Source organism: Ascaphus truei, chromosome 17 (assembly GCF_040206685.1).
Source record: "Ascaphus truei isolate aAscTru1 chromosome 17, aAscTru1.hap1, whole genome shotgun sequence".
Classification (NCBI taxonomy): domain Eukaryota; kingdom Metazoa; phylum Chordata; class Amphibia; order Anura; family Ascaphidae; genus Ascaphus; species Ascaphus truei.
Genome location: NC_134499.1, coordinates 27,723,796 through 27,738,610, shown reverse-complemented (window position 1 = coordinate 27,738,610; position 14,815 = coordinate 27,723,796). Strand labels below are relative to the sequence as shown.

Sequence of the window (14,815 nt, the reverse complement as noted above, 5' to 3'; positions counted from 1 at the left end):
ACACATACACACACACACACACATGTATACACACACACACATACAATGTATACACACAAACATGTATACACACACACACCCCAGCACCACCATATCAGCACACCGGTATCCCATGCCCCCCCAGCACACTGGCATTCTCGGCTCCCCACCATTTCCAGCCCCCATCAACACCATCAGCACCCACACATCGCCACCTTTGCACCTCCCCCATCGGCACACCCACATCCGCACCCCCACATCAGCACCAAACCCTCCCAAATCAGCACACCAATACAATCACCATCAGTACAGCCACAGCAGCACTACCACCGCACATGGGCCGCGTGGACCACTCCCCACCCAAATCACAAACATCCCGGGCAACGCCGGGGCTCTCAGCTAGTATTACAAAAACGTCAAATAAAGAGACTCCAAAAAAATATACAAGATGTTGCACAGAAGGTATGTCAGCTCAAAGTGGAAATCTTGGCTGTGTTGAGTAGCCGCGATGCTCACCTGTGTATCCCTGGTTGCAGTTGCAGGTCACCTGTCTGGAACGGGGATCTTGGTGACAGGAAGCTGCAAAATGACGCCCACTGCTGGGACCTTCGGGACACGGACATGGCCGGCAATGATCACCAGAACCCAGGATGGGGTTTCCAAAATAACTAGCAATGCATCTGTGTGGGGCGGAAAACGATACGACTGTTGGGCGCCAGAACTTTACAACAGCAATATACCTATATTATATTCCCTGTTTAACTAACGGGAGCTTCCTGCTTCACCTCGGATGTTCTGGCACTGTTGTAAGTTTTAAAAAAAAGTTCTCCAGAATGCGGCCAACGAAAAATCAGTAACAGCTGATTGGCCGACCCATAGGAAACTGCCTTCTGGGAAGAGGGGAAAGGGCCTCGTACTGTGTGAAATGTGTTTCCAGTGGGTTCTGCAATGGTTTCTGTCCCCTCTTAAAGAATGGATAGAAGGGTCTTTGGAAGGGATTGTACATCCACCTTCTTCTTCACCTGAGAGACCAGTGCTTTACCTGAGATACTGCAGAACAATCTTGGTTGACAGTAACAGAAAATCACCTCTCGCATCTGTCGCCCGCACTATGGTCCCGGCAGTTGAGACATCCCCCTGTCCTCTGGTCGCACTCCTCGGAATGGCCGTTGCACTGGCACTGGCGGCAGTTCGGAAAGCCCCAGTGGCCAGGCTGGCAACGATCGCATCTGGTTCCAAAGGCTCCAGGCCGACATGGGCACTGCCCGCTGTACTGATCACAGAAGTTGTGGATGGAGCCTTCTGCACTGCACTCGCAAGCTAAAGCAGAGGGAATACGCATCAGCTCAAGCAGAGACGACACACGCCCTCTGCACTCCTACCTGTCTGACCTCAAAAGCTTTACACAATGTGCATTTAGGTGGAAGACCTCACCTCATTAACATGGCCTGGGATTGTTTTTAGTTGGATGTTTTATAATTGAAGATATGTTTACTGATGATTTTAATCTGAACTGTTTACAAAGATTTAGTAAAAGAGTGTTCACTTGGCTTCAAAGGGACTTTCCAAGTGATAATGCCCCGATCAGCACTAGCACAGTGTTATGACTAACTCAATAAGAGTCTATAATGGTAAAAATAGGAGACATTTAAAAACACATGTTACTAAAGCTCAGAACTAGGATACAACATTAATAACCTTATCTTGGCTATATCTTCTGCGCCTTTCAGTAGACTTACCCTTGGTGCAGCCTACTCTGAGGTGGAATTCTGATAAGCCATATCTGCCACTATATTTCTAGACCAGGGGTGCTCAACTACAGTTCTCAAGACATCCTGACAGGTCAGGTTTTAAGGATATCCCAGCTTCAGCACAGGTGACTGAGCCACTGATTGAGCCACCTGTGCTGAAGCAGGGATATTCTGCAAAGATGACATGTTGGGGGGGGGGGGGGTTCTTGAGGACTGGAGTTGAGCACCCCTGTTCTAGACAGTTTGCAGATGGGCAGCGAGGGATGGAATTAATTCCTACACCTTACCCCCTTCACCAGGCCAGTGGTTACCTCTGCATCCAGCTGGTCCAAAACCATATGTCGCAGGCGCACAGCGGTCACAGCGCCGGCCGATTAAGTTGGCTTTACACTGGCACTGCCCACCGATAGGATCACATTCGGAGCTCAGAGACCCCTGAGGATCACAGCTGCAAGCTGGGAGGGAAAGAAACATAAGGGATTATTCCTTAAACGGCAATAACGCCGTGTGTGGAGCTATCGCAAAGAAACTCCTATTGACTCAAATGGATAGTGCCCTCCCTGGTGAGGTCTATCACAATATAGTGAGTTACCCCATAGAGCAATATTCACAACAACCAGAAGGGGGCACCAGATTCACTATAATAAGGTGTTACAGTAACAGTATACAGTCTAATTCTGCATTGCAAAGCTCTTATAGGCTTGACTGTATATTAACATTAGTACAGCTGACGCATTAGTGCCACAGACTCACTTAACGGGTACCACATCGAAAAAATTAAATAGGATGCTTTGTCACTTCATTTGAACGGGGAGGTTCCCCAGAGCAGGAATTTCACCACCAACAACTCCCCGGTCCAGGAAATGTCTGTTGACCTAGAACATTTGAGGATTAACAATGACCTCAAATAACTCAATTTCCTGTTAAGCAAAGGGAACTTTTAGGAATCTGCCAACTGACTCCAGGGGGACAATGAACCCGTCTTGTGGTTTCCCATTGGCTGCTTTTATAGCAACTTTATTCTAACTAAGATCTGAAGAAAGACCGTCCCACATCATTATGAAACTTCAGGGGAAGGTGCCACGCTGTGAAGCTGGACGGTGGTACCCTCCGCCGAAATGTGAGAGTGTACTTTGCTGTAGTAGGGTAAATAAAAAGAACCATTACCGCGCTCCTACCAATTAGGCTAAAATAAAATAGTGATCTCGTGAATAAGGCTACGCTTGTAATGCCGGCAACAGCAACGCGACAGCGATAGCGACGCCAGGCTACCATTGCTGGAAAAATCTAATTGAGATGACTTCTAGCAATCGCACCAAGCCCTCGCTTCATCGCGTCGCGCTTACTATATGCGCACGCAACGGCGGCAATGCATTTGTTTTGACTCAATGTCGCTGTCGCCGGCACTATAAGCGCAGCCCAAGGGTTATGTAGTTAAACACTTTGGCCAAAGCGCTTCAAGCCTGCAGGGTAGCTGAAGTATATTATTTCAGAGTACAGTAAGGGGAGACTCCGTTCAATATTACTTTATAATCATATTACTCTGTAACCTAACTCCAGAGTGCCTAAACTGAGATTCTGCTCTTTAATAACAATATATATATCTATATATATATATATCAAATGGAAATATTACTGTGTGCTAATTTGCATCTCTTAGACAGGTCTGCAACCCTACCTTTCACCATTATCGCCCAGTGCTTCCACTACAGCAAGGGATTCTGGGAAATGACATGCAAATGAGCACACAGTGCCACCTTTTGCTTCAAATCCATTTTGACATGGACCCCTATAAGCTTATGCTTGCTGCATTGCACAGCTTTTCAGCACACACACACACAACCAGCCCCCGACTCACGCAGTGCGCCATCATGAAGGATCGCCGACATGCTCGTGATTAGGTTGGAGCACACCTCAGTGGGAGGTGACGTCAAAACGCTCCCGCTGTTGCCTTGGCAACGGAAGCGCTCAAAGGTCTCCCTGCGGTGAATGGATGCAGGGTCTCCAGCAATGAACATCTCCAGGGAGGCGTAACGGGGAATCAGCACCAGCTGCGGGACGGAAAGCAAGGCATCAATGCGAGGTTTTCATTAGAACAGAATGGCACGCCCTGGAAAGCATCATTTTTACCAATATTTCACCTGCTCTTTGTATAGACTAAAACTATTCCACACCCAGATTTCCCTCCTCTTTCCCCAACCACCATTTGCCTTCATAGGTGCCTTTTTCCCCCCCTCCCTAATCTAGCTGGTAGTAATTGTCCTAAATGGTCACTTAACACTTGTATTGGTGTATGTTTCTTGTTGGTCTTCAGGATATTTTCATAGCCTACACATTCAATAAGGCTACAGTAAAATGGAAGCAGTCACAAAAACTGTCCCCTGTGAAGACACAAAACAGCGTCTGTCCACATGTCCACAAATGGGATTGACAACGTTTCAATGTCATACATTACTCTTGTGTACATCTGCTATGGCTATAACATGCTATTCTACTGGGCTACGCTTTGTACAATGATAACATCATATTTTCTATTTAGACATACAAAAGAGTTCATTTATCATAAGAAATGCTGATAAATCAAGCAGTCGCTTTCTCACCGAATCAATCAGTATGTTGGCGTTTGGTATCTTTTCCCGGGAACTATATCTGGTGAATTCCAGGCTAATGGTGAAACTGACACCCCTCTCCAGGCAGATCGGCTGAGCCAGGACAATATGCCTGCAATAAAAAGTAGCTAGAAATCCATAAACAAAGTAACATATGAACATTATATAGGGTTGGTGGCATCTAGAGGTGGCGAATCTGCCGAAATGCGTTTCGCGGTATAAAATCCGCCAATGGATTTGGGCGATTTGAATCCGTGTGGATTCATCAAAATCCTCCATTGGATTCAACCCGTGGACGGATTTGTAGAACCCAATCCATGGATTCAGCAATCTGTTGGCGGATTCTACAAAATCCGTCTATGGGTTTTGGAATCCGCGGAGTGTATTGGTAAAAATAAATCGACATGCGAATCGCCCTTTTTGACATTTATCCGCGGACCAAAGGAACCGGACGATCCGCTGCGGATCCAATTTCGCCCCCAAAAAATTCACCAGTCTCTAGTGGCAACTCTTTCAGTGGGAATTAAAATGTGTAACGAACAATTCTCACAGAAATCGCACAGGAGTGAATTTCAAATTCAGTCTCACGGATTTTTAGAATCACTGGGTCTCGCAACCGTCTAGAAAATCCCGTCAGACTTTTTGGACCATGGAACCCCAAATCTCAGCCTTTACAGCCCTTTTATCCACTACTGGGATTGCACGAAGATGGATACCCTTCCGTAAAGCCCACGACTAAATACATTATAGTAGATTTATATAGATGTTTTGTGAATTTGTGTAGCCCAGGACCCACATTTCATTTGTTTGAGTTACGGAACCTTGACATCAACAGTATGTTGTGTCCTCGCAAAGCCACCTTTGACCTCCCATAGTTTTCTCACCGGGAGCCGGGGGGCAGAGATGCAGTCAGGAGATCATCGGCAGGGATAGTGTTACCGCAGGGGCTGCTGGTTGGAATAGGCCCTGGTCTTATGATGGATATTTTCACCTGCTCCCACCTCTCGGGAAGCTAGCAAGAAATTGCAATGGTTGGTTAAGATATAATGTCTCCGTCTTCTTAGATTGTAAGCTCTTCGGGGCAGGGATTTCCTTTCCTATTGTCTGATTTTGCTGCACTTATTGTATAATTATAATTCCCTGTACTGTATTCTTTGTGAAGCGCTGAGTACACTTTTGGCGCTATATAAATAAAGACGTACAATACAATTTCCCTTATCTTTCGCTCTCTTCTATTTCTCGTTCTATGCCTCTTCTTTTCTCTCTTTACAGCACTCCCTCCTTCTCCATTTCTTTTCTCCATTCTCTCCTCTTTCTTTCCCCACTATCGCGCTCTGCGTTATTTTGCTCTGATCCCATTTGTAAAGCAGATTAACGTCACTTTTAAGGGTTTTCGCTAATAAACAAACACTAAGGGGGTATAAAAATAAACCCAAAATAAAAATAAGTTACAAGTGTAGTAACATTATTTACCCCAGGGGGGCTCAACTGTAGTCCTCAAGGCCCCCAACAGGTCAGGTTTTTAGGCGATCCCAGCTTCAGCACAGGTGGCTCAATCAGACGCTCAGTTGAAGACTGCAACACCTGTGCTGAGGCAGGGATTGATTGTGCAACTTATGCTGAAGCAGGGACTGATTGAGCCATCTGTGCTGAATCTGGGATATCTTGAAAACCTGACCTGTTGGGGAGGCTTGAGGACTGGAGTTGAGTCCCCCTGATCTACCCTCATGGATCTTTGATAACTAGTCCACTATATAGTGTGCCTAACTTTGCCGCGTCGCGATGAGTTCTAACTGATGTGTACCCATTCCTTCCTCCTGTACGTTCACTTGGGATCCTGACCGGGATTGTGCCCATCAGCTGTGTGGTTAGATGGCAGTATACGGTACCTGGGGCTCGTAGCGTATCACGGCATCATACTCTGTGGAAAAGGGAACGTTGCTGATCTGAAATTCCAGAACTCCCCCCTCAGGCACCCGGGCAAAGCCAGGGCCAGTCCAGGTAGCAGGACGACCCACCGGGTACTCTCGCTCTAACACAGAGCATCCCTGCGCGTGCGAGAGACGGAAAAGTGTACAGCCGAGACGGAAAAGGAGGGGCTAAAGCAGCAGTACTAAATCCCCCCTTCTTTTTTCTTCTTCTTTGTATATGTTAAACCAGGGGTGCGCAAACTGGAGGATGCGAGATTTTCGTGGGGGGGAGCGGTGGTTATAGAGGTCCCGCGCTCTTCCCCAAGGCATTTAAATGAAATGCTGGGGGACTGCGCAAGACCTCTGTAACGCACTTACCTTGGGTTCCAGAGCCGTTAAATCCCTGCGGCAGAATTTGATGCCGGAGCCAAGGTAAGGGGGAGAGGGCGTGAGCAGGGGGGGACAACATGCAGGGGTGCGTAGGGGGAAAGTTTGCGCACCCCTGTGTTAAATATGTGACAATTGTACATTCTTACCTAAGCTGGTAATCTTGCCTAAGCTGATGCTCCTGTTATAAATACTGATTGCATGACTAAAGCCTCGTCCATAGTGCAAGATACGGAGCGAGTTACATAGCTCGCGCTAAAAACAAACGTGTGTATTCCAAAGCGCATGGCCATAGTGAGCGCGAGCTTGCACGCAAGATACAAGGATACCAAAAGCAGAGGAGACAAACTTGTTTGCTATTGCAGCGAGACAGCCTGGTCATGTGAGCGGCTAACAGCCAATACAAATGTAGTAAGCTATTCTGCCTGGGCACTGTTCAAATGACTTTTTGTCAGTGGAGTTGTGCTTGCTGTGAGAATCTGGACAACTCAACTATTGAAAATGTGATTTCTGAGGTTTACAAACATGAACCTTTAATTCTTACCATGACAGAAATATCAATGATAATTTATGGAGAGAAATTTCTGATGTATTGTCCATTACTTTTATATAGTTGTTAAAAATAAATGTGTAGTGTACAATGCTTATTTTAATCCATCACATTTTATAAAAAATGTTTTTTTAACAAGCCATGTTTTCATGCATGACAGTGTATATATGTTTGCAGAATATTTCTGTACATTGCATGGCATTAGGCATTTTATTATTTTCTAAAGGCGTGTTCTCATGCATGACACTTCCTTGACATGCCCCCCCCCCATCATGACCGCGCCCACCCCCCCACTCGCTTCTCAAAAACTTACAGTCCACACATCGCCAGAGAGGAAGGTTTGCTTGAGGCAAGTAGCACTATGGACAAAGCCTAACACAATGGCTGCTTCAGGCAGTACAAGGCTGCGCTTATAGTGCCGGCGACGTGACGTCAGGCTGCGGTTGCTGGAAAAATCAAATTGAGATGACTTCCAGCAATCGCGACCAAGCCGTTGCTCTGTCGCGCCGTCACGTTGCCGTCACCATAAGCGCAGAACTCAGCAGCTACAATGTATCCTTATATTACTAAGGTAATATTATCTACTAGCTGATATACCCGGCGCTGCCCGGGGTGTAAATGCGTGATAGGTAGTATTATTTATAAATTGTGGAACAATAGGTGAGTATTTGTTGGAAAGGTTGGATAATAATATTGAAAAGAAAGATGGAAGAAAATGTAATACGATGTTGTATAAAAATGGTTTATTGTAAACACACCACAGTACAATGTATATTTTGGTGACATAAGTGATGTGAAAATGTGAGGCGTGTGTCCTGCAAGGGTGTGAGCGTGTGTGAGGCGGCGGGTGGGTGTTCAGTACGGGTGGCGCATGGGTAGTGAGTGCTGGCTGTGGGTCGGGGTCCTGCTAGGGTGTGAGGCGGCGGGTGTGTGGCGAGTGTGGGTGACAGCTGGTCAGTGATATTGTTGCGTAGGGGCAGGAGGCGGCAGGTGTGTGTTGAGTGTGTGGGGTGGGTGAGAGGCGGCGGGTGTTTGTCGAGTGTGGCAGATCTGTTTAGTGCGTGCGGCGGCTGTGTGGCGCGGGGATGTGAGCGGTGGGCGGGTGAAAGGCAGAAGTGCGGGTGGGAGAAAGGCAGAGGCGGGAGGGCGGACGAAAGGCGTTGAAGGAGGGGAGGTGAGGTCGGAGGGGTGGTGGGGGGTGGTGAGGGGAGGTGAAGGGGGGTGGTGAGGGGAGGTGAGGATGGGTGGTGGGGGATGGTGAGGGGAGGTGAAGGGGGGGCAGAGGGGAGGTGAAGGGGTGGCGGAGGGGAGGTGAAGGTGGGGTGACGGGAGGTGGAGGGGGTTGCCGGGAGGTGAAGGGAGGGGGGGGGTGACAGGAGGTGAAGGGAGGGGGGGGGGTGACAGGAGGCGAAGGGGGGGGTGGTGACAGGAGGTGAAGGGAGGAAGGGAAGGGGGAGGTGGAGGAGAGGAAGGGGGAAGAGGGAGGTGGGGGAGGAGGGGAAGGGGGGAGGTGGGGGAAAGGGTGAAGGGGGGAGGGGTGAAGGGGGAAAGGGGGTAAAGGTGGGGGAGGGGAAAAGGGGGGAAAGGTGGGAGAGGGGGGAAAGGTGGGGGAGGGGGGAAGGGGGGAAAGAGGGGGAAAGAGGGGGGAAAGAGGGGTGGAGGGGGGAAAGAGGGGTGGAGGGGGGGAAGAGGGGGGATGGGGAAAGGGGGAGGTGGAGGAGGGGAAGTGAGGAGGGTAAGGGGGGAGGTGAGGAGAGTAAGGGGGAGGTGAGGAGGGGAAGGGGGGAGGTGGAGGAGGGGAAGGGGGGAGATGGAGGAGGGGAAGGGGGGAGATGGAGGAGGGGAAGGGGGGAGATGGAGGAGGGGAAGTGGTGGGAAGAGGGGGGAAGTGGTGGGAGGTGGTGGGAAGGGGGGAAGAGGGGGGAGGTGGTGGGAAGGGGGGAAGAGGGGAGAGGTGGTGGGAAGGGCGGAGGTGGTGGGAAGGGGGTAGGAGGGGGGAGGTGGTGGGAAGGGGGGAGGTGGTGGGAAGGGGGGGAGGAGGGGGGAGGAGGGGGGAGGTGGGAAGGGGGGGGAGGAGGGAAGGGGGGGGAGGAGGGAAGGGGGGGAGGGGGGGGGAGGAGGGAAGGGGGGGAGGAGGGGGGAGGTGGGAAGGTGGGGGGAGGTGGTGGGAATGGGGGGAGGTGGTGGGAAGGGGGGGAGGTGGGAAGGTGGGGGGAGGTGGTGGGAAGGGGGTGGGAAGGGGGGGGAGGTGGTGGGAAGAGGGGGGAGGTGGTGGGAAGGGGGGGAGGTGGTGGGAGGTTGTAAGGGGGAGTGAAGGGGGGGTGGAGGGGAGGTGAAGGGGGGGGGGTGGAGGGGAGGTGAAGGGGGGGGGTGAAGGGGAGGTGGAGGTTAAGGGGAGGTGAAGTGGAGGGGAGGTGAAGGGGAGGTGAAGGGGGGGTGAGGGGAGGTGAAGGGGGAGAGGTGAAGGGGGGGTGATGGGAGGTGGAGGGGGTTGCCGGGAGGTGAAGGGAGGGGGGGGGGGGGTGACAGGAGGTGAAGGGAGGGGGGGGGTGACAGGAGGTGAAGGGAGGGGGGGTGACAGGAGGGGGGTGACAGGAGGCGAAGGGGGGGGGGTGACAGGAGGTGAAGGGAGGAAGGGAAGGGGGAGGTGGAGGAGAGGAAGGGGGAAGAGGGAGGTGGGGGAGGAGGGGAGGTGGGGGAAAGGGTGAAGGGGGGGAGGTAAGGGTGAAGGGGGGGAGGGGTGAAGGGGGTAAAGGTGGGGGAGGGGAAAAGGGGGGAAAGGTGGGGGAGGAGGGAAAGGGGGGAAAGAGGGGGGAAGGGGGGAAAGAGAGGTGGAGGGGGGAAGGGGGTGGAGGGGGGGAAGAGGGGAGAGGGGGATGAGGAAAGGGGGAGGTGGAGGAGGGTAAGGGGGGAGGTGAGGAGGGTAAGGGGGGAGGTGGAGGAGGGGAAGAGGGGGGAGGTGGTGGGAAGGGGGGAAGAGGGGGGAGGTGGTGGGAAGGGGGGAGGAGGGAAGGGGGGGAGGTGGTGGGAAGGGGGGGGTGGTGGAAAGGGGGGGGGGGGTGGAAAGGGGGGGGAGGTGGTGGGAAGAGGGTGGAGGTGGTGGGAAGGTGGGAAGGGGGGAGGTGGTGGGAGGTTGTAAGGGGGGTGAAGGGGGGTGAAGGGGAGGTGAAGGGGGGGGGGGGTGGAGGGGAGGTGAAGGGGGGGTGGAGGGGAGGTGAAGGGGGGGGTGGAGGGGAGGTGAAGTGGAAGGGAGGGGAAGTGTAGGGAGGGGAAGTGTAGTGAGGGGTGGGTGAGGGGAGGTGGAGGGGGGGGTGAGGGGAGGTGGAGGGGATGTGGAAGGGAGGGGAAGTGTAGTGAGGGGTGGGTGAGGGGAGGTGAAGGCCGCTCACTCACCCGTCCGGCAGCTCCCACGTGGATCTGAGGCGGGAAGCAGCGTGTTGTGGCCGCTCCCCCGCTGACTGTAGCGGCGCCGGGGGGGGGGGGGGGGTGGAGGGTAAGTGAGTGAGGGGAGGTGATCACTCCGCTCCCCCGCTGAGTGTAGCGGCGCCGGGGGGGGTGGAGGGGAAGTGAGTGAGGGGAAGTGGGTGAGGGGAGGTGATCACTCCGCTCCCCCGCTGAGTGTAGCGGTGCCGGGGGGGGGTGGAGGGGAAGTGAGTGAGGGGAGGTGATCACTCCGCTCCCCCGCTGAGTGTAGCGGCGCCGGGGGGGGGGGGTGGAGGGGAAGTGAGTGAGGGGAGGTGATCACTCCGCTCTCCCGCTGAGTGTAGCGGCGCCGGGGGGGGGGTGGAGGGGAAGTGAGTGAGGGGAGGTGATCACTCCGCTCCCCCGCTGAGTGTAGCGGCGCCGGGGGGGGGGGTGGAGGGGAAGTGAGTGAGGGGAGGTGATCACTCCGCTCCCCCGCTGAGTGTAGCGGCGCCGGGGGGGTGGAGGGGAAGTGAGTGGGGGGAGGTGAAGGGGGGTGAGGGGACGTGAAGACAGCTCACTCACCCGTCCGGCAGCTCCCTCACCCGTCCGGCAGCTCCCTCACCCGTCCAGCAGCTCCCACGTGGAGGGGGGGGGGGGTGAAAGCGCGGGAAACAGGGAGAGGCGGAGGAAGAGGCGGAGCCTCCGGGACCGGTGGGGCAGAGAGCGGGAGATGTGCTGCTAACACTGTGAGCCCCGCTAATGTATGTAACACCGTGTGTGTGGGGGGGTTGTGTGTGTTTAGTGATGTGTGTGTATAGTGATGTGTGTGTGTGTGTGTATAGTGATGTGTGTGTGTGTGTGTGTGTGTGTGTGTGTGTGTGTGTGTGTGTTTAGTGATGTGTGTGTATAGTGATGTGTGTGTGTGTGTGTATAGTGATGTGTGTGTGTGTGTGTGTGTGTGTGTGTGTGTGTGTGTGTGTGTGTGTGTATAGTGGTGTGTGTGTGTGTGTGTGTGTGTGTGTGTGTGTGTGTGTGTGTGTGTGTGTGTGTGTGTGTGTGTGTGTGTGTGTGTTTTTTTTTTTTTTTTTGGACCTTTGGCCCGTCACTCCGCCTCAGGCCAATGAGAGGTGTGGGGGGCGGCCAAGGGGGTGGTGTGAGTGTGTGAGCCCAATGAGAGGTGTGCGGGGGCGGGCGGCCCAAGGGACCAATGAGATTGCCGCTAGGGACACCGGACATCCAGGCAGGCAAACATACAGTGCTTTCACTAATATAGTATAAGATTGTTACAGTTTGCAGCTCAAACTGCTAGGGAAATGTGGCAACAAAGTAACACAAACAGGAAAGTGTTGCAAAGATCTTGCACTGCTGGGGAGATGGGGCAAAACCTGCTATAGAAACCATAGGATGCTTTAAAACTGATTAAAAATTACACTAAGAGTTGAATAATAATTATATATATATATTTGTTTTTTAATGCAGGAAGTATTCTATAATACTGCATAACGGGTTTATTTAATAAAACAAAACATATAAGATGTCACATGTTTTGCTGCTTTAACCCCTTCAGTAGTAGAGAAGCCAGCAATGCATTGATCTTCTATTACACTGCACGGGCTAGAAGTTGGGTTACCCCCTACATCACCTACAAAAAAATCCAATTTGTATTTCCTTATATACATTTTAATATATATAATATTTTTACATTATGTAACAATTTAAGAAAAAGACTCTAAATGAAGGTACAGTATGCAGAGCCTGTTGTCTTCTGCTTGTGCCTCACCAACTGGTATACAAATAACAGCAGCCAGTGTTTAGAATGAGGCTTGGCATACTGTCATTGTTAATGGTCTTGAATATAAAAGCTTGTGGGTTCAATTCCAGCCTCAGCCACTTATAGTCACATTTGGTGGCTTTGAGCAAATTATGCAATCTGCCTCAGGTGCAAAATAACTAAATGTGCCATGTAACAATAAAAGAGTGTTATATCTATGATACAGAGATACAGAGATACACAGAGGCAGTACTGTAAACTAGCCAGCCCTCTGGGAGATATGCATCAGCTGGAATTCCAGGATATGTATGAAGCTTGTTAATCTTACTTCTTACATTGGGCACAGATCACTTCGGAGCAGAAATAAACATCACTTCGGAGCAGAAATAAACATCACCTAAACCTGGCAGATTGTAATTAGGGCAAATTATAGACGCAGATTTTGATGCCTCTAATTATCATTCTGTGCTCACTATCTCCTCCCCTAACTCACCACCCCTCCCCAAAATGTTAACTGGCACAGAATTGGTGAAACACCCTTTCAACTGTTGATCAATAGTGAGGAAGAGTCCAAAGGACAACATTTGCACCTGTTTTTGAAGCAATGGTCCAATGTGTCCTACTTAATACTTGATCCATGAAACTCGGACCTCCCCCTTGTGTGAACAGCAGCGCTTGTTACCTGTCGAAGCAATGCAGACTCGGCCTCGTAGGTGTAATGATCCAAGTTGATACGGTAGTAGCCAGACTTCACTTGGCTACACTGCCTGCCGGCCATATGGCTACGACAGCGGCACTGGCCAGTCTCAGTAGCACAGCTAAGGCGAGAATAAAGCCAGGACAATATCAGATCTCGCCCCAAAAAACAAAGTCAAGCGATTTAATCGCCTCACTTTCAAATAAATGCAGAACTGAGGTTACAGGGGAGTACAGATTTTATCTCCATTTCTAACTCACTTAGTCCATACAGTTTAGTTGTAAATGAGACCTTGATTTGGAATACGTTTATAGGTTTAGTGAGACCGACGTCTTATGGAACAAGAAGGCGCCACGTTCACTTGACTCCCCTCATCGGTGCACTCTTATCACTATTCATATAAATCATATTTAGGATGTGTTTGCATGGAGAACGAGGGAGGACGGGAGAGAGTGTTATTCACTTATTGCTAAAATAATCTTTCCTATATATAGTGGAAGACTTTATCGTAGCAATGGTTAGTGAACCGAGGCACCCGTGTAATACTAGGATAACGTTTATTGACAAATCTCTCCCTAAGTGATCATGCAATGCTTTGTGGGTTCTTTAAGCAGGGAAGGGGTTAAAACAATGGTGATTAAACAGACATTCTAGGTTTACACTTACTGGTTATCCCAGGCACCACCAATGTCACAGTCACATGACCGGTCACCCATGGAGATCATGGCTGAGAGCCCAATGTTCTGGCTGATAAGACCAAGAGAGAGAAGTTAGAAACTTTCATCCTTCCACTAACCCAAGACCCCCATCTGAGAAAGGATAGCTGCAGCACAATTGCAATCCAATATAACCATGCATAACATTTCACCCTAAAAGGTATCAACACCATGAAACCCTCAAACAAAGCTGCAAGTGGCAAAAGTGGAGTACAGTTCGGTGATTGTCACAGCAAAATGTCCAAAATATAGAGACAGCCTTTCGGTGATTTTTACTCAATTTAGTAACAGACCGGAACGGAGAGGAAGGAGTGAGCTGGGAGAGACGCAGAACGGAGAGGAAGGAGTGAGCTGGGAGAGACGCAGAACGGAGAGGAAGGAGTGAGCTGGGAGAGACGCAGAACGGAGAGGAAGGAGTGAGCTGGGAGAGACGCAGAATGGAGAGGAAGGAGTGAGCTGGGAGAGACGCAGAACGGAGAGGAAGGAGTGAGCTGGGAGAGACGCAGAACGGAGAGGAAGAAGTGAGCTGGGAGAGACACAGAACGGAAGGTTTCTATAAAGAGGTTACAAAGTGGTGACTGCCCCGCAAAAGTTCACTACTACTGTATCCACCCTTGGCCAAATGCTATTAAACAGTCTGTACAAATAATAACATGAGTGTTCCCACTTCGTACGGCATGTTTGCAGGTTGGGATCCCTAAGTTAAGTACTTTGATACATTGACACTAAAAGACACTGGATAAAATATGTATTTTTGCTGCAGTTCCTTTTCACAGTTGCTTTAGTACAGAGACTCTGTACACCCCTAATTAAATTGGGGTTCTTGAGCTTGCTGGGACACTGTGTGTTTACCCCTATAATTCTGATTACACTTATTGTCTGTCTGTCCAGACCCCACACTTAGCAGCCATTAAATCTTGAATTTACAGGCACAGCAATCCATAAGGGGTCTCCTTTCAGTTTGTCCCCATCAGCAAATTATCTATGTCTCCGTTACTAGAAGGGATACTGTTACCAGCAGCTGTTGTCTGGAATGCGCA

At 50.7% G+C, this 14,815-nt stretch overlaps 1 protein-coding gene and 1 long non-coding RNA gene across 3 annotated transcripts in view; one reads left to right on the top strand and one right to left on the bottom strand.

Annotated features, from left to right (window-relative positions):
* Positions 1 to 14,815, bottom strand: part of LAMB2 (laminin subunit beta 2) — a 61,640-nt gene that overhangs the window by 18,730 nt on the left and 28,095 nt on the right. Inside the window, 10 exon segments of the mRNA XM_075574446.1 lie at positions 496 to 659; positions 1,068 to 1,299; positions 2,042 to 2,185; positions 3,589 to 3,781; positions 4,331 to 4,451; positions 5,224 to 5,351; positions 6,229 to 6,387; positions 13,045 to 13,180; positions 13,726 to 13,772; positions 13,774 to 13,806. Of these exon segments, the coding sequence (XP_075430561.1) occupies positions 496 to 659; positions 1,068 to 1,299; positions 2,042 to 2,185; positions 3,589 to 3,781; positions 4,331 to 4,451; positions 5,224 to 5,351; positions 6,229 to 6,387; positions 13,045 to 13,180; positions 13,726 to 13,772; positions 13,774 to 13,806 (1,357 nt within the window).
* Positions 1 to 14,815, top strand: part of LOC142468199 (uncharacterized) — a 53,202-nt gene that overhangs the window by 23,315 nt on the left and 15,072 nt on the right. Inside the window, exon 4 of one of the 2 annotated variants that reach the window (XR_012788600.1) lies at positions 516 to 1,952. The exons of the other annotated variant lie outside the window; for it this stretch is intronic. This is a non-coding gene — a long non-coding RNA (uncharacterized LOC142468199). Of the gene's footprint in view, positions 1 to 515; positions 1,953 to 14,815 lie in introns of those variants that run through there. 2 annotated transcript variants of the gene reach the window in all.